The 21,529-nt window shown below is 52.0% G+C and overlaps 5 protein-coding genes across 5 annotated transcripts; 3 read left to right on the top strand and 2 right to left on the bottom strand.

Annotated features, from left to right (window-relative positions):
* Positions 1-3,808: 3,808 nt before the first annotated feature.
* KRP23_2255 (Transcription termination factor MTERF5, chloroplastic) lies at positions 3,809-5,084 on the bottom strand (the record flags this gene model as incomplete). The annotated part of the gene is made up of 4 exons (XM_067886966.1): positions 3,809-4,420; positions 4,497-4,640; positions 4,716-4,751; positions 4,827-5,084. The coding sequence occupies 4 exons, from the start codon at positions 5,082-5,084 to the stop codon at positions 3,809-3,811; spliced, it is 1,050 nt and encodes a 349-aa protein (XP_067749598.1).
* A 6,976-nt stretch (positions 5,085-12,060) lies between these two features.
* KRP23_2256 (putative alpha-1,3-mannosyltransferase MNT4) lies at positions 12,061-13,554 on the top strand (the record flags this gene model as incomplete). The annotated part of the gene is made up of 1 exon (XM_067886967.1): positions 12,061-13,554. One exon carries the CDS (start codon positions 12,061-12,063, stop codon positions 13,552-13,554), a length of 1,494 nt encoding a protein of 497 aa, XP_067749599.1.
* A 667-nt stretch (positions 13,555-14,221) lies between these two features.
* Positions 14,222-17,443, top strand: KRP23_2257 (putative alpha-1,3-mannosyltransferase MNT4; the record flags this gene model as incomplete). Its single annotated transcript, XM_067886968.1, has 3 exons — positions 14,222-15,736; positions 15,911-16,282; positions 17,237-17,443. 3 exons carry the CDS (start codon positions 14,222-14,224, stop codon positions 17,441-17,443), a joined length of 2,094 nt encoding a protein of 697 aa, XP_067749600.1.
* Positions 17,444-19,115: 1,672 nt separating this feature from the next.
* On the top strand, positions 19,116-20,573 carry KRP23_2258 (uncharacterized protein; the record flags this gene model as incomplete). The annotated part of the gene is made up of 2 exons (XM_067886969.1): positions 19,116-19,441; positions 19,835-20,573. The coding sequence occupies 2 exons, from the start codon at positions 19,116-19,118 to the stop codon at positions 20,571-20,573; spliced, it is 1,065 nt and encodes a 354-aa protein (XP_067749601.1).
* A 158-nt stretch (positions 20,574-20,731) lies between these two features.
* Positions 20,732-21,399, bottom strand: KRP23_2259 (uncharacterized protein; the record flags this gene model as incomplete). Its single annotated transcript, XM_067886970.1, has 2 exons — positions 20,732-20,806; positions 20,881-21,399. 2 exons carry the CDS (start codon positions 21,397-21,399, stop codon positions 20,732-20,734), a joined length of 594 nt encoding a protein of 197 aa, XP_067749602.1.
* Between the last annotated feature and the right edge of the window lie 130 nt (positions 21,400-21,529).

The raw sequence follows: 21,529 nt of genomic DNA on the forward strand, positions 1-21,529 counted from the left end.
AGTACTACTTGAGTACTATGATAAAGCGTAGGCACGTCGGAGATGCATACTTTCACAGCCTCCCACAACGAGGAACGTGCGTCGCAAACGTCATGTAGTTTTACCATGTTGAGCCAAGCAATGCTTTAGATATTTTAGCAAATGTACTGATAGTAATGATACCGTGTGTCCGTATGTTTATCGGTACTTATCACGTGAAAATGCTATTTTTGCCTTTTTGGCATTTGGTGCAGCGTTGCTTTTGCTCTGATGCAGTATGCCTTGTACCGGGCATGTTGGTTACTCAGGAAAACCTTTTATTGAAAGGGAAAACCTGTTCGCTTATTTGCATTGTGCGTACAAATTACTAGTGTGCACTTTGTGGCAGTATTTTACTTTGCGTATGGATGTTCAGGAAACCTTTTAGGATGAAAACCTGTTTTAGCGTATCTCATTTTCTTTGGTGTATTTGTATCAACCTTGAGTCTTTCTCATTATTGTTTATTGAGAGAAATGTAATAGGCTTTGGGAATTCTTGCCAGTGTCAATGACAGGGAAGGAGTATGTGCCTCCCAATTTCATAGACTTCTTCTAAACGCTTATTGAGCTACTATCTCAGTGATCGATACATTTATTTTCCACCACATTGATTTGTTTAATTCTGTGTGTGTTGTAGGTATCAATTGGAGTTGGGTTTTTGTTTCTCCATGAGTATAGTTTCTGTCTTTAGGTGTTTAGAAGCTGTTCGTTATTTTAGACAAACTGGCTTATCTCTTTACAGCAGCGTATGCCTCTAGCCGCAAGAGCCTCATCAGTGCAATTTCATCAGTAGTAGCACACCTTACTCGCAGATAGTGCGCAGGCTCACATCTTTGGGGTAATTTTCTCCCTAGTGGCCTTACGAGGTGTTTCTCGTTTAGTAATGCTATTATTTGCAGGCGCTTGCGATAAGCGTGTGTACTACCAAGTCAATTGACTGGTGAGGTTCATGCGTCTAAACACAATTGCTAATGCAAAGATGTAATTTCATCCCATTTTATTTTATTCTTGTGTAAGTAGAGATATCACTGTAATATTCCAGTAGGTAAATGACGCACATCGGAAATGGTATCTTCAACAGCCTCCCACATTGACGAACGTGCGTTGCATGCTTGGGGCGTCGATTGGCTAAGTTAGACATCACCATTATTGCTCTTAGAATATTGTTAGCATTTTGTGCCTTCATCGTTGGCGATATTCATCTTGACTGTATGGCAGGGTGCCGTCATTCTTGTGCTAATGTTTGATCATTTGATTGATTTTGGCGTATAGGCTAGTCAGGAACCTTTGCTTGTGAAGGATAAAACCTGTTCGTCTTGTGTAATATACTTGAGCATTTGTTTGTTTGTTTGCTTGTTTTGCTCATAGGTGAAACCTTTTAATGAGAACTCGTTCAAGAACTGTTTGTCTTCAGTTAGAAAGCTCATTTAGAACTATTGCTACCGTTGAATCCCTTAGTGGGTCTTGAGAGCTTTAAGACTACTCAATAACTGGGGTTTGTGTGAGGATGTTGTGCCTCTCAGTTTTCCAAGATTGGTCTAAGTGCTTGCAGTTATTACATCATGCTATGATATTTCAATAGCGAATGTAGTGTGGAGTTGCTGTTTTCTGTTATGCTTTTATCCACTAAAGTAGTGAACGTTCAACTGTTTAGAGTGCTTTTGTCATATAGATCATTGCTATCGCAGTGTATAGCTCTAGATGTAGGGACGACATCACCGCAATGTCATCAGTAGAATCAGATGGGTATTTTTCTCATTAGTGGCCTTATCGAGGTGGTTCTCGCTTTAAATTGCTGTTATTAGCTAGCGGTGGGGACAAGTATTATATGTGTCCTACCGAATCCATAGAGTGGTCTACTACAGGCAGAGGTAGTGTGTGGCATGCCGTTCATAAATTGGTAACGTTCTAGCAAGTTTGCACGATATTTTGGCAGTTTTGTGTAAGTGTTCGTGCCGTACGTATTTGTGAAGACAAAGTTTAATGACAGAGGCTTTGTGTACTTGTCGTTCTCGCTTATATAGTTTGATAGAGGCCGTGTGTGCTTGTCGTTAGTGCAGGAAGTGAAAAACGTTGGTACAGATTGTGTATGCACCAGAATATATAGTTCTATTACACCAATGACAGAGGCTTTGTGTGCTTGTCGTACTAGTTCATAGTCAACAGAGGCTCTTTATGGCTTGTCGTACATTTTACAGGTAAAAACTCAGTGAGAAAAGCCTGTGGCATTTGGAATTTTCGCGTATGAGCGGTGCGTTTAAATCTTAGGAAGCTCTTTGGCTTCTCATGAAAGTTGATGGCGTTGAGCCAGCACAAACAGCGGTATTTGGCTCGCTGAGTGCTACTACTACGTACAGTAGTATTGTAGTATCCGTAAGCTTTTCGCCTTGATAAAATGAATATTATACTTCCATGGACTAACAGCAGCAGAGGCTCATTGGCTTGCTTGTGATGCAGCATGCCTGTCATGTGAGGTCTTACAGCATTTTCATGCAAAAGGCACGGCTTGTAGCCGGCATTAGCTCAAAGCACATTTGGTGCAGCAGAAGTTCTGCTCGCGCAGCGCAGTAGCTCAGTGGCTAGCGCAGTGGGCAGCACAGCCTCACAGCTCGGCAGTAGCCGGTTTAGCACGGCAGCAGTGTGGCTCGTGCGGCGCTACAGCACTTTGGCTGGGCTGGTACATTTGGGCAGCATGGCCACACAGCGCAGCAGTAACTGGCCTAGCACGGCAGCACTAGTTCGTGCGGCGCTACAACTCAGTGGCTGGCGCAAAGGGGGGCAGCATGGCCTAATGGCGAAAGCGCCTTGACACGTAGCACCCGTAGTGCAGACTTGGTCCGTCGGGCTTGCTTGACACGTGGCAACTTCGCACGCGTCCTCTTGTCAGCGTTGGGTTCATAACCTGTTAAAGTAATGATTTGCAGAGGATTAGGACAGCGGAGGATAGCGCGAAGAGTAAGGTAAGAGAGGGTTCTTGAGGAGGAAGTCGGCCTGGAAGATGGCTTGTGTATTGGAGGAGAAGATGAGAAGTTGAGAAGTGAGGACTGGAAGTCCTCGGCGGGGATAATAACCCCTTATCTGTCATACCTTGACTGGTCTACATTGCACGGGATACAAATCCCTAGTACTACTTGAGTACTATGATAAAGCGTAGGCACGTCGGAGATGCATACTTTCACACAACTCGACGACCTGGAGCGGGTCCAGCGTGTCCACAAGCTCCCGGGTACATGTACCGGTCCTTGTATTCTTTGGCGGCGAATCTGCGGCACTCGTAAAATAGGCAACTTGCCGTCATGGTTGAGCCATTCGTGGCTCGGCTTGCTATCGCTAGGGCTCCACTTAACACGTTAGATACCGTTTGAGGAATCTTTACTAACGCGTACGATTTGCTGGCTACCGAAGTGGGGAGCGTGAGTTGTGGTTCGTGAACCTGGGTATTGAACTCAAAACGGGGTTGTAGCCGAGATAATATCAGGCCCAACGTGTTGTCGCCATCATCAACGTTGAATACTACTTGTACGCTAGCAACTGACTATGATATTGCAACTGGGTTTAGATTTCGCCAATTGTTGCCAATCTGCTTTCTGTAACGCTGTTAACAATCGCCTCCAGGTCAACTAAACCGTTCGAGATGAGCGGCAAATAGGCCCACGTGATTCACCTACCTCTACAAACAATGTGCTCTCGTCACTCAGTCGAAGGTAAAACAGGTCTGCACAACTTGGATGCAAGCTTTAAACCTTGTTTTTGGGAGGGGGTCAAATTTGACAGCACTACGCGGAACTTGCTAGTTTGGTCGTGCATTGTAGCTCGTCAAGTAGGCAGTATAGTCTGGGTATTTTGCGACGAATTGGCCCTCCGCCAGCGAAATCCACTTGATATCAGCAACTACATCATAGCCGCTTGCCTTCAGGAACTCGGCGCGTGGACGGAGAACTCGACCCACACTGCGCATGATAAACCTCGTATTCTTCTCCACTCTCTCTGCCGTGAAGCCTAACGATATCAGGTAGTTGAATGATTGACGCAAGCCGCCGACATTGTGCATGACGATACGACCGTTCCAAATCAGCGCCCGAATTCCAGCGCCATCACCAAACATCTCGTCAAGCGCGTCTACCGTTTCCTGAATTCGGGTCACCTTCAACGCAAGGCACTGAGGTACTATCGCGATAAAGCTTGGCAAATTGTCTAGAGGAACGCCTAGCTTGGCGATGTACTCCATGTTCGCATATAATCGCTCAACACCGATGGAAAATATCTGCGGAGCCATCGTCAAGACACGCGCGACTTGACTATCGTTGCACCCCATCTTTTTGAGTAAATTCACCTTCGCCTCCAGGTTCTCCACAATGCTGCACAACATTGCTTGAGGGAATACGTTAATCACGTAAGGGATCTAGCAGTAACATCTAGACGTCAGTTAATCACGAAGCCTTCTCCCCAAATGCAGCCTCACCAAAATAACAACTCACTTTCTCCTTCGGCACGCCTTGAGATATGTACCACTCCACGACCGCTTCGTACTTTTCAATGGAAATCCCCAGGATGCTTGGTTTATGCCGAATAACGGCGTTGATCTTGTCGTGACTGAGACCCAAGTTACTTAGCCACTCGATCTACAAAAATAAGCACCACCAAGACTCGTTTACTCACTAATTTAACCCCTGCCATTGCATTACACCGGTTCACACCTTGATCTCCATCATCTCCTGGGAGTACTTGCACAACTAAATATTGCAACCAATTCCCCCAAGTTAACACCCCGTTTTCAGCACCACCTCATAAAATATTGCCGTACCTACCGTGATGTGGTGGCCAATCGCTTGTAGCGCGTGCACCTGACTCATCCCCCGATTCGTCAAGAAGAGCGCCGTTCGGTCCACCGCCTCCAGGGACAGCTCTCCGGGCTGGAATTTGCGGGTGATTCGCGCGTAATAATGCGACTGCTGTTTGCGGCTTGCCATCGCATCGTCCACGGGCGTCGGCGTAGCTGATGCGAATCCCCTGGCAAGCGTCTGCGCCGGACGAACGCTGCGCTGAAGCAGCGACAGTCGCAGCATGACGAATGCTGTGAAAATAGGAGGCACAGGTTTGACGAGATACGATTGGCTGAAAAACTAATTAAATAAAACACGCAGTGTATCCTGGGCCAGTTCGAAAGCTCCGAAAGTGTCCTGCATTCAACTAACGCCCCGAGTGCTCTTCAATTTGACTGGAGGTGTGAATGCCTGATACATTTACCACGGCAATGTTAATATTGCCCGGAGTTGTCATTCACCTTCATGAGGTGAGAGACGCCTCGCCAAACAACTGCAGTCCGTAGAGGAGTACGCGCCTCATGTTGATCCGCAAGGCACTTTCGAGATCTGGATGAGTCAAGCTTGTCACATGTGGCTCGCATCAACATTACAAGATGTCACGATTCAAGGTTGTTCTTTGCAACAAACTGCAAGACGACTGCCGAAAGCAAGCCTCATCGACTGCTCGCAAGGCACCAAGCCACGCAAGACTTCTAAAACTATCTCGCACGTGTACTCATCCAGCATCCCTCCTGGTTTTGCGGCTTCTTCCGAGACTAACTTAGAGTCGAATCTACAATGTTAGCTCCGTCAATAGAGCAGAACGTCAATGTTGGGTCAAAGTATCAGCGTTCCACTACTCTGCCTGCTCGGACCTCCTCCGTCCTCGTTACTAGTCACTTTTCATTTTACCAGCACCTCCACAAGCAACTCGGCCAAGTACAACACACCGTCTTGCTGTCATGAAGCTATTCCGATACGAATTCATCTGCGCATTTGTGCTCACCGTACGATCGGCCGCCGCGATCACCACCGGCGCGGCACTCGGACTCGCTTCCGGTGCCACCGGTGGTGGCGACGTCGACCCCGTGTACCCGACCACCATCGACGAGCTTACCTCGTATCTGTCGGACGACGAGGCGCGCGTGATCATCCTGCAGCAGGAGTTCGACTACCGTGGATCGGAGGGCACCACGACGGAGGATGGTTGCCGCCCGCTGTCTAACCAAGAGTGCATTGCCAAGAACAACGGCTGCAAGGGGCAAGACGTGATCCTGCAGAGCGGCGGGATGTCCAACACGGGCGGCTGCACCGACGGTATCTCCGTGGAGGTGACATACGACAACGCCGGACCCAACCCGCTGGAGGTGCAGGGCAATAAGACTATCCGCGGCGTCGGCACGTCGGGTGTGATCATCGGCAAGGGCCTGTGGATCCTGGGCAGTAACGTCATCGTGCAGAATATCCACATCACGAACTTGAACCCGCACCTGGTCTGGGGTGGCGACGCCATCTACATCCAAGGTGCGGATGGCGGTGAGACCGCGCTGGAGAACGTGTGGTTCGACCACGTTAAGATCTCGAATATCGGTCGTCAAATGATCGCCACCAATACGGCCAGCGTCAAGAGCATGACCATCAGCAACTGCGACTTCGACGGCTATACGGAGTACTCGGCGTCGTGCGACAACCGCCACTACTGGACCATGCTCTTCTACGGAACGGAGACGCAGGTAAGTCTCGTGAACAACTACATTCACCAGACGTCGGGACGCTCGCCCAAGGTGGGCGGCAACACTCTCCTGCACGCGGCCAACAACTACTTCTACAACAACTCGGGGCACAACTTCGACCCCACTGACGAGTCGTACACCGTGGCGGAAGGCAACTACATGGACACGTGCACGGAGCCCATTCTGCTCGACGACGACGCCACTGGTGCTATTATGGTGCCCACGAGTGACACGCAGTCGTACTGCGAGTCGGCTCTGGGAAAAGCTTCTTTTCATGTCGCCACCGGCTACTTTCTATTACCGGTGGCTTTTTTCCATGAGTGCAGTTACATTGTATTTCGATGGCTATTATTGATTTCGTAGCTGTACGAAATTGATGTAGCGTTCAAATGAGGGTGCACAGAGACGAAAGGGCAAGAAGTGCACGTTTTGGAAACTGATTGGAATTTTACATAGAAATTACTTATAATATCATACTTTATCTGACGATATGTTCTCTATGAAATGTCTGCTCGGCGGAGCGGAGGCGATGTTCACTTCGCATTTGCCATGCGCGCTCTCAGGCACATTCGCTCCGCCGTCAACGATGCCTACGACGGCATCCGGCGTCTTCGACAACAACTTCGCGATGCTGAAGAGACGATCCGACGCCAAGCGCGCGAGATCGATATGCTAACGACCTCGCTGCGCCGGATCAGACAGGGCCGCGAGCTGGTCTCTGAATCCGCTTCGGACACGGAGGACGAAGAGATGTGGGGCTTTCCATCGCCGCGCCGACCAAGGACACCGGAATTCGTCGACAACTTCAACTCCACCACACCAAGCCCAAATCTTGCAGGCTATTATAGCCAATCAAGCGACGACGAATCTGAGGATAGCGATTGATTCTGATTGGGTTGTAGCCAGAAAATTTCATTCATTGCAAATTTCATTTTGTTCGTTTCAGTACATTATAGGGTAGTAACGTTTAAGTCAAATTTCTTTCTGGAGTTAAAAAATTATCTGTGCTGCTTACAATGCGGTTTCTACTAAATCCAGATAATATACCACAAAGAATTTTCTGAAGCTCAATAACTGAAAACAAATGACGTTCGTGCGCTATCCTTCCAATATAGAGCGCCTTTGCAGCTGACGTCTCCGTTGGCTGCTCACGCTCGCTGACATGCGTTTGTGTTCTCTCGTTGGAGTCTTGCTCACTTTCAAATTAGCCTCAAAGCAGTCTGCCTATAGACTAACCGCTCAAGTTCCAACCGATCCAGCCACAACAGAAGCCTCCCACCACATCAGCTTTCCGCATCTTCCCTTGCTGTCAAGTTGCTCCGCTTGTTGTGACCCCATAGGCTCCATGCGCTCGCGTAGAGCTCAAAGAAGGCATTCCCGCCGGTTGGTGTCAGCTATCAGCAGCGACGTCCCCAACACTCAACCGGCGACGGCCGTACCCTCGCAATCACCGCCCCGTGTCAGTGATGCTCAAAGTAGTTCACGGCGGTCACTGTCGTCAAGCAGCAGCGACATTCCCACGACTCAACCCGCTACCACGGTGCCCTCGCCATTGCTCCAAAGTGCGCGTGAAGATAGTAGTACACCGACTCCGACTAGCCAACCTGTGATAGCTTCGTCATCCAGCGAAAGCGAGGACTTTGCATGTGAAGTAACCCCGCGACGACAACCACCTGCATCAATTGGAAGCAGTGGCAGCGGCAATGAACTGTTGCAGAGCCATACAAGCGCAAGTGCTGCTGAACTATCGGCTAGTGACAGCAATTATTCGTACGCGAGTGGTGGCGAAGAACACGAAGGTGTATCTCTCGTAGCGAGCATGGAATCCGGATCCAGCATACCTCACAGTCGAGAAGAGTTTGTTCACCCAGTCACATTCATAACGAAGGCCGAAGCCCGGGCGCAGCTCGACGGGTTGGAGAACGCTCGATTTTCTGTAACCGGCAACAGTCGCTTCTCCACGCGATTGTCGTGTACAACTCATGTTGATTGCACTGCAGAAGCTCGAATTAAGAAAGAGCGCAACGGACAGTTCCGCCTTTTTCGAAGTGGGATTCACACTACCGCAAAAGTGGCTGTGATGGCGCAGCGCACTGGCATCCACAAGCCGTTCCTTTCGGAGATTGACAACCTACTTCTTGGTGGTCAGGGCCCGCGTCAGTGCTTGATCACACTGCAAACAAAGTACATCGACAATGAAGATACATTGACTTTGCTGCCTTCAGTTACACAACTGAAAAACCGAGCGCATAAACTCCGAAAGCGAGGTGATTTTGACATTACGACATATGCAGACATCATGAAGTGGGCATCGCCAAGAATGTGCTTTACCAAGACCACATTTTTCAAGGATATGAGGTACTTTGTGGAGGATGACGCGCTCCGGGTTAGCCACCAGCCCTTGCAATACCAGAACGAACTGCTCGTTTTAGACATCTTTACGGACGCATTGGAGATTGGACAGACTTCCGTGGGGATTATCTTCACATCGAGGCGATTATTTCGAACGGTTACTCGCATGTTGTTGGGCCAACGGAAAGAAGTACTCATGGCCACCGATGGAACGTACAAGCTTCATTTTGGTGGTTGGACCCTTGTCTCCTTCGGAACATATGGAGTGAGATATACTGCAACACACCAATATCAGCAAAAGTTTTACCCGGCTGCGTTCATGTTCGTTCGGACTGAGACCGCGTACGCATACGTTCGACTTTTTACAGTCGTCAAGGATCGCACCAAGGAATTTTTCGGGGGAATCCTGGACGTACAGTTTGGATCAATGGATCATTCTTCGGAGATTGCAAATGCATTCCGCCAGGTGTGGCCGGACATTAAGCTGTTGAACTGTTGGCCACATTTGGATCGAAATGCTCGACGAAAGAAGAGCCTTCTAACAGACTCTGACCGCTACGAGAACATCATCAAGCCGCAGCTCGACTATCTGAGTCTGTCGCGGTCGTTCGACCAATTCGAAGCACTATCTAACCTGGTAACATCGAATTGGGCTGCTCTAGGGGAAACGGAATACGCTCATTGGTTAGAGGACCAATACCTCGTTGATCCGTGGGATCTGTGGTTCTACACAGCCAGTGACGAGCCTGGGATCGTGCCCAACCAAAACCCAATAGAGTCCCATCATCACGCCATCAAAGCAAGTAGTGTCATGCACCTTCGCGCTGCTACTGGCCATGTATTAGCCGGGACGTTGCCAAGAATTCTAACGCAATGCGCCATGGACTTTGGCTCGGAAATCATATGTCACTACGCAAGTGGCCCGGTCGGAGCAGAGATACTCCAAGCTGCAATGAACCTTTGTGCTCATGAGAACCACTTTCCGAAGCACCGAGGAAAATCGAAACGAGCAATCCTTTGCATCGGCGAGTACTACTTCAACGCTGATTACTACGTGGTTCAAGATGACAACGTGCACGGTCTTAACGTCGATACAGCACGAACAAAGCTGTATAAGCGTTCTCTCGGCGGAATTATGAGAGCACACGAGAAGATCGAAAACGTTCAGCTTCGATATCTATCTCTCCACCGCGTGACAATTCTCGAGCGAGTGTCGTTTGAGCATAACTGGGATTCTCCGTCTTGGTGTGTGGATGAAATCAAGACAATTCGCCAAAAGTTCAAATGCGACTGCAAGTCGTTTTACCAATCTGGATGGCTGTGCGCACACGTACTAGCTTGTTTAAAGCTAGTGGACGCAGTGGATTTGAGCGCAATGCTCCGGGGTTTGCCAACTCGTAGACCGCCTGGGCGTCCTCGAAAGAAAGCTAAGTGTCTGGAACGCGACGGTCTCAGGAGGTCACAATATAGTATGACCGCACTGATCAAGAGATTAGTCGATAAGCCCGCGAGTGTTATCAACTGGAGTGTTCTGGGAACCTGGACCAACACAGGTGACGATGGTGTTGAAATCAGTCGGGACTTCGTCGGAACAATCAAGCCACCGTTTTTGCGCGGTGGTAAACGTCACTGGGATGTGGATTTTCACGAAATTGAGAAAGAGGAAGAATATGAGGCTGAAGAGCTTGCCACTATGATCAACTACTCGTTTCGGATGGGGCACATCATTGTTCGAAGCTGATCGGTAAGTAGTGTGTGCACTACCGCGTCTACATTTGTATGCCTGCATTTCATTCAAAGCAAAAAACTCAGAAAAAGAAGATAAAACAGAAAACACTAGAAAAAAGGAGTTGTTCCACCCACCTCTCCAAAAAAATCTTGTGTTAAAATCTGACATACAATTTTGCCGGTGGCATACAATAACACCGGTGGCATACAATATCACCCTCCGCATGGAAAATAGCTGGCGGGGAATAAAAAGAAACCGAAAATGCACGCAATAAAAAATAGCCGATGAAAGCATGAAAAAAAACCGCCCCCGTCGGCTCTGGGCCGCGACTGCATTGTGAACACGGTGGTGGACAGCGATGCTGAGCTGACCGGTCAGAGCGAGGAGTCGGCCGTGACGACCGCTGCGACTGTGGCCAAGGCGTACGACCCGTCCGCGGCGGCGACGCTGTCTCTGTCGAGCTCAAACTTCGGTGTGGGTGATCTGGACGCCATCGACGGCTCGAGTTCCTCTGCCACCAATACCAGCACCACTTCGGCAACGTCGAGCGGTTCAACGGTGGCGACAGCTACGACGGCTTCGTCTACGATTGCTTCGACGACCTCTAGCGGATCTGCTGCAGCTACCAGTACCGCTACTTCGAATGGCACCACCACTGAAGCTTCAACCTCTTCAAGTACGGCATACACTACCACCACGTCAGCGTCCAGCGATACAACAGCTCAGGGAACCACCTACTCGTCGCCTTCCAGCGACGCTCAAGAGGCCGTCGATGCTTCTTCAGCGACGGAGACTTCTGTTGCTGGCGAGGCGGATGATTCCATCACTGAGGCTACTTCCACCTTCACTTCCAGTTACGCGACGAACAATACTGCTACCTCAGTCGCAGGTAGCGCGGCAACCGAGTACTTGACGGCGTCCAGCGCAGCCAGCCAGACAACAGCCTCCTACGCCAGCAGCGCCTCGATCGATATCACTACGAACGCTGGCTTAACTGAGACTTCAGCCAACGCGGCGGCATCAACTGCGTTCTCTGTGGACGCTACGTTCACCACCTCGCCGAGCACGTCCACAACTACAACTGAGACCAAGTGCAATGCTCGTCGTGCCCGTCAGTAGACGCTTTGATACGAAACACCCTTTTGTGAGTAAGAACACCCTGTTAGTGTAGTCGACGTCCATTCAATGCATGCAAAGCGTATTTGTCTCGCTCTTGAGTGTCATTCTCGAAGTGTAGCCATGTCTTTTGGCAACCATGATGCGTATCATATCTAGGTTCTGTCGGCCTATAAATCGAGCATACTGAAATGCATACATAACCTACAAAAGATCTAGGTCCCAGATGCTACAGCGGATAGGAGACCAGCATCCGCCATTCCAGCTCTTCCCGGCTCAAGTGCACACTCCCTCAACGTAGGACACCATGCACGACACCAGCACATTGGTAAGTCGCGGTGGCGGCAGCAGCAACGACAACTCCCATGTCAATGCAATGGAGTCCGGTCGTCCCACTCGGTCTCCCAGCTCGTCTACAGCTCCCAGCTCGAGTCGCACGTGGACGTACGTGGTGTCCATCTTGCTGGTGTGCATCGTCATGTACTCGATAATGCCCCCGTCAGTACGGCAAGCGCCACCGAAGCAGCTGGACGTGAGGGCGCAGCAAGTTATCACTGACGACCGCCAGGCTACGGGCATGGCGACCCATAGCCCGTCGTCGAGCCAGCGGGGCGCCGAGTTCGACACGACGGTCAAGCGCGACAAAGGCGTTGTCATGTGCATGCACAACGACGCAGTACCCATGGGGTTGTCGCTCGTGCGGGAGCTCCGCTGTCTCGGAAACCAGGAGCTGGTGCAGGTCTACCACTGCTTCCCCGAAGAGATGTCGGACGAGAACCGCGCGCTGTTGCTCGGCGCCGACAACCGACTGGAGATCGTGGACGTGTGCTCTGACCTCGTGAAGCGAAAAGTGTTGACCCAAGAGGTGGCCGAGAAGTTCCGCAACTGGTGGATCAAGCCGCTCGCGATGTACCATACAGATATCACCGAAGTCTTGCTGCTGGACATCGACGACGTGTTCATGCACGACCCAGCGGTGCTGCGTGATACGGAGGGCTACAAGAACACTGGCACGACCTTCTTCTACGACCGCGTGCTCTTCAGTCGCGAGTTCTTCAATCAGAATGTTAACGGCACTTCTTACCTCAGGGACATGCTGAACGAGTTCGACTACGCCAAGTACGGACTTGATCCTGAAGCTCATCCCTCGGATCATCTGAAGAGGTCTTACGCATACCGCCGCCAGTCTTCTCACGAGCAGGACTCGTCACTCGTTGCAATCAACAAGGCGCTCTCGGGCCAAGCCATGCCGATCATGTTCTGGCTCATTACGGAGGAGCGTTTCCGGCGTGAGTTTTCCTACGGCGACAAGGAGACCTTCTGGATCGCCTTTGAATTGGCCAAGCAAGACTACTACTTCTCTCCATGGGGCGTGGGCGGCATTTCATCGTCTACCTACGATGATCTGGAGAAGCACAGCGACACACTGTGCGGCAGCATCGTGCAGTACATGCCCGAGCTGAACAAGCCCGCAGACTTCCTCTACGTGAACGGCAAGGCGATGCTGAACCCGTTCCCCGTGGTAATGGAAAAGCTGGGTACGGCCTCACACAACGTGCTGTTCAACACGAATCCGACGCACATTACGCCGCGCCAGCGCCGCAAACCCAACGGCCGTACGCGTTCGGGCTGGAAAGGCGGCTATGCCATGGAATGCCTCGTGGGGTTCGGTTCGGAGCCGCTGCCGGCGAAGTTTGCGCCCCAGTTGCTGCGACGCCGCATGTTCTACTTTGGCATCCGCATGGGCGTGCTCTCGGCGCTCGACCAGTGCTTCCCGTTCGAGGGCATGGTCGAAGGGTAGATATTTTGCGGTTGGTCGTGCAGCAGCAAAAGGCAGCTACATACATGTATAGATGAATCACTACAACTCCACGCAAGACGCTTGCATTTATCGCAGCCGCTGACTGCTCACCTCAATCTGCAGATCAAAGACCATTATTTCGCGCACTGAAATGCACTGCGAGCCACAAATTCCGACTCATCCATGCTGGGCAGGATGTGCAGAACCGGAATGTGAGCCGGCACGACATGACAGACACGCTATTATGATAGCCGAGGTGTCTGCAGTCTGCTGGGCGTGGTGTTTCTCCGACAGCATCCAGTATGGCCCAGGACGATAGATACTTCTACGAGAAAGTTGCGGGTTGCTGTCCAAGTACCGGTCATTTTTGAAATTTTTGGAACATGCATCCCGACTCTGTCCACACACACAAAAAAAGAAAATGTGCCGCTCCCTGCCTATCGCTCCACATGTATCATCGGCTATCTCAGGGTATCGACTTTCACATCATTTTTAAATGAATTTACTACTGTGTCGACCAGCTAACAGGTGGCTACACTCATCCAATATCAATTCTCGTGTCCCAAAATGCTGTCAGATACCCACTCTTTTGCTCGAATGCGATTTGACTCTGCCGCCAGTCTCCGCTCGACGTCAGTCCACAACATTTTCTGTATCCAGGTGCACCATGTCCGAACCGATGGACGACGAAGTATTGCTGGACGCCGACATGGAGGCCTCGCTTCCTCTCAACGGCAGCAAAGTCGTCGCGTCGCCTCCTCGCAGCCATCGCAAGCTGCTGGTTGTGCTGCCGCTGCTCGTGGTGGTCGGCATGACGGCGGTCGCATTGGGGACGGGATATCTCAGCGACGGCAACGCGGACGGCAGCGCCGACAATAGCTTCGGCACCTTTGGGTCCGGCACCCACAGTTTACTGTCCAATTTCATGGGCGGTGGCAACGCTACGGCCGGAGGAGCACCCGAGGACGGGGACATCGTGTTTCCCCACCCTCAGTCGCCCTACTACCAACGCGGCGAACGCTTCGACAGGAGCGTAATGCGCGACCGCAGCGTCATGATCTGCATGCACAACGGAGTGTTGGCAATGGGATTGTCGCTCATTCGGGAGCTGAGGTGTCTGGGCAATGAAGAGCTCGTGCAGGTGTATCACTGCGGGCCGGACGAACTGTCGGCGCAGTCGAAGGATATGCTGTTCTCGTCGGACAACCGAATTGAGCTTGTGGACGCGTGCTCGGACCTTGCGGAGCAGAGGGTGATCACGAACGAGTTGGTGGGTAAATTCAAGAGCTGGTGGATCAAACCGCTTGCGATGTACCATACCGACGTGCGCCACGTGATGCTCATGGATGTGGACGATATTATTGTGAAGGATCCCGCTGCTCTGCGTGACCTTGACGGCTACAAGGAGACGGGCACAACATTCTTCTACGACCGTGTGTTTGCCAACTGCAAGGAGTTCGTGAACGGAAATGACAAAGGCAGGAAGTACCTGCCGAAGCTGTTTGAGACCTTCGACTACGAGAAATTTAACATCACGCAAGGGTTTGATCCGTCCCCGCACGTGCTCGAGTCTTTTGCGTACCGAGGCAAGACTTGCCACGAGATGGATTCATCGCTCGTGCTTATTGACAAGAAGCGCACTGGGCAAACCGTGTTGGACGTCATGCTGTGGTTCATCACCAAGGAGCGCTTCCGCTTCACTTATTCCTGGGGAGATAAGGAGACATTCTGGCTCTCGTTTGAGCTGGCCCACAAGCCCTACTTCTTCTCGCCGTGGGGCGTGAGCGTGGTGTCCTCGACGCCCAACAAGGATATGAAGAAGCACCCGGACTCGCTGTGTGGCAGTATTCTGCAGTACGTGCCTAGCGATGCGAGCGACGCCGAGATGCTGTACGTGAACGGCAAGGCGCTGCTCGATCCGTACCCCCAGGGCATCGACTACGTGCCCAAGGCCCAGTGGAACAACATGTTCAACACGTTCCCGACCCACATGACACCGCGCCAGCCTCGGACGGAACTTGATAGGGCAGGCCACGGGAAAATGTACACCGAGTGCCTCATCGGACTTGGCGCCACGCCACTGCCCGACACGTTTGCAGGAATGCTGCTCCGTCGCCGGCTCCATTACCTGGGAATTATGACCGGCGTCCTCGGCTCCTTGCAGCACTGCGAGACTTTCGAGGTGCGTCGTTTGCTGGAGGTTTAACGTCGATCGTCCAGCTAGTCCACGTAAATAGTCTGTGTGCTAATAGAGTCCAGTGCAAGAGTTCTGACATCTTCAACCTGTTCCTTGGGCGCTGACGTACTTGCGCGGCACAAGTGGTGCCTGGCTCTGACCATCGTATGGTTGTGGCAGAGCGCGGGGGACTCGGCGCCATCGCCTCCATTCTGCTTCCGCCCGATGGCAAGTGTTCCGCACACGCCTCGCCCCACCGAGATCGATGGCGACCTCGTGGACATTGAGACGCATCCGTTGACCGGCTCCAGGCCGACGCCATCGCCTGCTTCGCCGTACCGGAGACCCTTACTGCTGCTGCTGCCGCTGCTCGTCGTGTCCGGCATGATCATGATCGCTGTCATGGCAGGCTACGTGGACACCAGCAGAAAGGGAGCCATCGGACAGTTCGTCTTCAGACGCAATGCGAATGTGGTCGGCACGCCCCACCCCAGCTCGTCGTTCTACCAACGTGGCGAGCGGTTCGACCTCGGTGTCAACCGCGACCGAGCGGTGCTCCTGTGCATGCACGAGGACGTGCTCGCCTTGGGCGTATCACTCATTCGTGAGTTGAGGTGTCTTGGCAATGAGGAGCTCATCCAGGTGTACCATTGCGGTCCAGACGAGCTTTCGGAGGACGCGAGGGATCTGCTCTTCACCATTGACAACCGGCTGGAGCTCGTGGACGTGTGCTCGGATCTTGCGAGCCGTAACGTGATCACTGAAGCCATGGCCGGCAAGTTCAGGAATTGGTGGATCAAACCGCTGGCTGTGTACCATACCGACGTGCGTCACGTCATGCTCATGGACGTCGACGATATCATTATCAAAGACCCTGCGACTTTACGCCACCTGGAGGGCTACAGCGCGACTGGCACGACGTTCTTCTACGACCGGGTTCATGATCACTGTAAGGAGTTTGTCAACGGTATTGATGGCGCTGGGAAGTACTTGCCGAAACTCTTTTCCGCGTTCGATTACGACCGATTCAATGTGACCGGAGGCGAGAACCCGTCCGAGCACGTGTTGGAGTCGTTCGCGTATTCCGGTAAAACATGCCACGAGATGGATTCGTCGCTGGTGCTCATTGATAAGGAGCGTGCTGGACAAACAGTCATGGACATTATGTTGTGGTTCATCACCAAGGAACGCTTTCGTTACGCCTACTCTTTTGGAGACAAGGAGACGTTCTGGCTGTCTTTCGAGATGGCTCATGTGCCGTATTCGTTCTCGCCGTGGGGTGTCAGCGTGGTGTCTTCGACACCTAATAAGGATATTGAGAAGCACCCGGACTCGCTCTGCGGTAGCATCTTGCAGTATTTACCAGACAGCGGCCCCGAGGCTCAGATGCTCTACGTGAACGGCAAAGCTCTGCTAGATCCATACCCGGAAGGAGTCGAGAATGCAGCCAAAATGCGCTCCAACAACATGTTCAACGCGTTCCCGACACACATGACGCCTCGCCAGGAGCGTCAGGAGCTCAACAAGTCGCTTCATGCGGAGATCAAATTCTACAGCGAGTGCCTCATTGGGCTGGGAGGAGTTCCGCTACCGCATGAATTTGCGGGTCATTTGCTGCGACGACGATTGTTCTACTTGGGTGTAACCACGGGCGTGCTGGGCTCGCTGCAGCACTGTGAGACATACGAGCAGCGCCGGCTACTTGAAGTATAATTTGCGCGTCCCAACACGTCGTTCCCCACCGTCTGTAAACAAGAAATCGCAAATTGTATTTGGCAATTACTTAAGTACTTGTTGAGATTGCTTGTGCATGGATCAATTGTAACTATGGGAGAGCAAGCCGTTCGTTTGGCTGGAAAGCTCGCCAATCGTATACATGTATTGTGGCGAAGGTCGTGGACACAGCATGATGTAGTAGCTTCCGTAGGCCGAGTACGAGAGTGAATTCTCAAACATCTTTCGATCATCCTGAAGTATCATTTTACTAACGCGGCAAACGTTTTCGATTACTGTACGCTGGTTTTTACAGGCACCCGCTGCTTTGCATCCAAGCAGTTCCCTGCATCATGCATGCGCATTGCATGTACGTATACGTGTCCACGTCGAGATCCCTTTTCTAAGCAGGTTTAAAATGTGATGACCATTTCAAGCACCAGTAATTTGCTCATCCTGAGGATAAATTTCAATGACGACTTCCCCATCTTTTGCAGCGCAACAAGGCAGCGATCACCAAGCCTCATTAAATGAGGGAATTTGAGCCGAATTCCCGCATCTAACCTATCTTGGAATGACATTCCCCAAATTCTACACTTAGCAACTCTTTTCCGTTGCTTACCACAGCGTCGACAACCACTTGCGCCTTCGCCGAGATGCACACTGTTTACAGACGCCATTTTAGCCAAGGCACGACACCTTGCATGGTCTAGAGATCGCCGAGCGAAATACAGAGTCACTTCGGTAGCTTGCCGGTTCTGCATCAAGTTTGGTCGGGAAGTCAAGGCAAATGAGAAGCGAAAGAAAACCAACAAAGCGTTTCGAAGCACCGTAAGCTTTGCGTTAACAATACAACACAAGACGTGACGAAACTCAGCTATCTTAGAGGGGCTTCGGACCTTCGCTGTGCTGAATACGTTCGCGTTCGAGGCGGGGTGGCTGCTATCATAGTAGGAGACCGTCTCCCAGTGCTTCAACAGTTTAGTGGGGCTCTGGGTACCGTGTTTCCAAACATGGAAGGCATTCTTCACGCAAAGTAGTTCGATGTCGTCTACGCATTGCTTGTAGCATTCGAACTCATCATTTCAGTACGTTTATACTATATTCACTATACCTTGAAGATTACCTCACCTTACCTTTCTTAAGATAACCTTTCGTACCGAAGTTAGCTTCATATCGCCGATCACTTTGAGTCACAGAGCCGAAGAGGGCAAGGTGTTCGTATAAGGCAAGCTGCGTCAATTTTGTCGGCGACAGATACTACATGTACAGATTAACCTGTTAAACTGGATGGGAACCGAAGACCAAGTTCATATCAAATATTGCAATAACGGAGAGGCGTCACTTGCTGTTTGTATGAATTGACTGCATAACAAGGACATATTCTCATTATCATTTAGTATCTTCGAGAGGGATCAGTTAGCACAGGATGATTTGTACCCCTAACGTGTGGCAGTCTATCGCGCGCGGCTGGTCTCATGGGCAGATAAAGCTGAGCTGACCATGTGCTTTGTGTCCTCATTCCCGTCTGAAGCTTCATCCGTGTGCATGGACGGCGTCGCTTTGCTCGAAGCACCAACAGACGACCGGCCGATCCGCGCATATCCCGCGCCTCTGGCTGAGAGAGTACCAGTCGCGAAAAAGCCAACGACAGGGTCAGTTCATAGCCAAGATGCCCGATGCGCAGCCACCTTCAGACGTCGAGGCCGCTCGCCTTCTCACAGGTTCACGGACGTCCATCACGTCACCTCCCCGCAAGCTCTTGGCCTGTATGCCCATGCTGGTGCTGGCCGCTTTGACGACTATGGTGGGGATGACGGTGGTCATCGGTGCTGGAGGCGTCGACTTCGGCAGCGGCAACAGCGTCGCGTCGCTCAGCAGCTCGGCCACGTTCCTCGCAGCCGACGTTTCGGTCAATGTGTCACACCCGGACTCGCAATGGTATCACCGCAGCGACGGCTTCGATGAGACCGTGGGTCGCGACCGCGGCGTCGTCACGTGCATGCACGACGGCGTGTTGCCATTGGGTCTGTCCCTCGTCCGAGAGCTCCGTTGTCTCGGTAACCGGGAGCTCATCCAGGTGTACCATTGCGGCCAGCAGGAGCTGTCCAACTCGTCCCAGGAGACGCTGCTCGGCGCGGACGACCGACTGGAGCTCGTCGACGTCTGCTCAGACCTTGTCGAGCGCGGTGTGCTGAACGACAACATGGCGAGTCAATTCCGGAGCTGGTGGATCAAGCCCCTCGCAATGTACCATACCGACGTGCGCCATGTGATGCTGGTCGATGTGGACGATATTTTCGTGAAAAATCCCGCCGTCTTGCGCGATTTGGAGGGGTACACGATCACAGGCACGACCTTCTTTTACGACCGCGTGGTCAAGAACTGCAGGAAGTTCATGAGCGGCATGGACGGCAATATGCAGTACATGGACAAGCTGATTGCCAACTTTGACTACAAGCGATTCAACATTACAGGCGAACCCAAGCCGTCGGACAACGCGTTGAAGTCGTTTGCGTACAACAACAACACTTGCCACGAGATGGACTCGTCACTCGTGCTGATCGACAAGGAACGCGTCGGCCAAGCTGCGATGGACGTCATGCTCTGGTTCATCACGGAAGAGAGATTCCGGTATCAGTTCTCCTTCGGTGACAAGGAGACCTTCTGGCTCACTATGGAGATGGCTCACGTGCCGTACTTCTTCTCACCCTGGGGCGTCAGTGTGGTGTCGTCGTCGCCCAATAAGGACATGCAAGAGCACCCGGATACACTTTGCGGCAGCATCCTCCAGTATATGCCCGTCAACGACAACAACCCGGAGATGCTGTACGTGAACGGCAAGGCGCTGGTGGACCCGTACCCTTCAGGCGTTGACGGGGTGGCCACGGCCCGTCGGCAGAATCTGTACAACACATTCCCGACGCACATGGTGCCACGACAGAAGCGCACACCGACCAAACCTTCTCGTCAGCAGTTCACGATCGAGTGTATGATTGGTTTGGGCTCCACACCGCTGCCAGACTCGTTCCCTGGTGCCTTGATGCGTCGCCGACTGCACTTCTTGGGCGTCACGACGGGCGTCCTGGGCTCGCTTCAGCATTGCGAGACGTATGCACTCGACTTCTAAGTGTTAGTCTTTCTGTAGGAATATGTTGTGACCGCCATCAACTTGTACAAATACCAATTAAGAAAGAGGAGAGCTGGTGGCTATTTCCTTGCTCGGATTATGAAAGTGAAGCAGGCATTGGTGGTACTGGGTTGCCTTGAGATTGACTGCGGCGACACTTACAGCTCCACCTTGGGTACCTCTGGATTCGAGAAGGCAGCCTCCGCCTCTCTGCGGGCATCGTCCAGCAGGTTCTACACCACAGAGAGCAATGAGCACGTTGTTTTGGAAAGGATGGAGAGCAAGGTGTGAATACAACGTGGCATACCCTGCGTTCTGGTTCGATGACCTTCTTGACTCGGACCTTTTTGGGCTCGCCAGCCGCCGCGGTTCCAGTTTCTTGGCTGCCTTGGTTGGCCTGGCTACCTTGGTCCGCTTGGCTGCTAGTGGCTTGCACTGGCTCGTGGTCGGCTTCAGGGATGGCTGCGTCCTTTGCCAGATCCAGCGCTTCAGAAAAGCCTGCCTGGCAAGCCTGTTGGCGCTCCTGCGGCGGGACCCCCTTCAGTGAGCTGCAGGCATCCAGACGAAGCGACTTCATGACTCCCAGGTCTGGTGACTCCTTGCAAAAGCCCTCACATCCTGCAGACTTGCCCCTGTTGAACCCTTGTCCGCAGTGGTTGAACAGGTCCGGGCGCGGAAGCTGTTCACGCCACTTCTGGCACGCCTCTTCACGGAAGTGCACGAGCTGCGACTGGCACGCAGACTTGCACGAAGCTGCCACGGGGTCCATTACCGCTGTGGTGAGTACCACCAGCGTCGCGAGAAGCGCAGTCCACGACGTCTTCATCTGTTCTGCGCTGCTACCTGTGTCTCTGTTGCCTTGAAAGTGAAAGCGCTACTGGGAGATCCACCTGCAAAAAGATCCGCCCAACGCCAAAGGGTGCGACCATTCACGCGCGCGATCTAATGTGCGCCAC

This window comes from Phytophthora ramorum, assembly GCF_020800215.1.
Source record: "Phytophthora ramorum isolate Pr-102 chromosome Unknown Phyram_PR-102_s0002, whole genome shotgun sequence".
In the NCBI taxonomy this organism is placed as follows: domain Eukaryota; phylum Oomycota; class Peronosporomycetes; order Peronosporales; family Peronosporaceae; genus Phytophthora; species Phytophthora ramorum.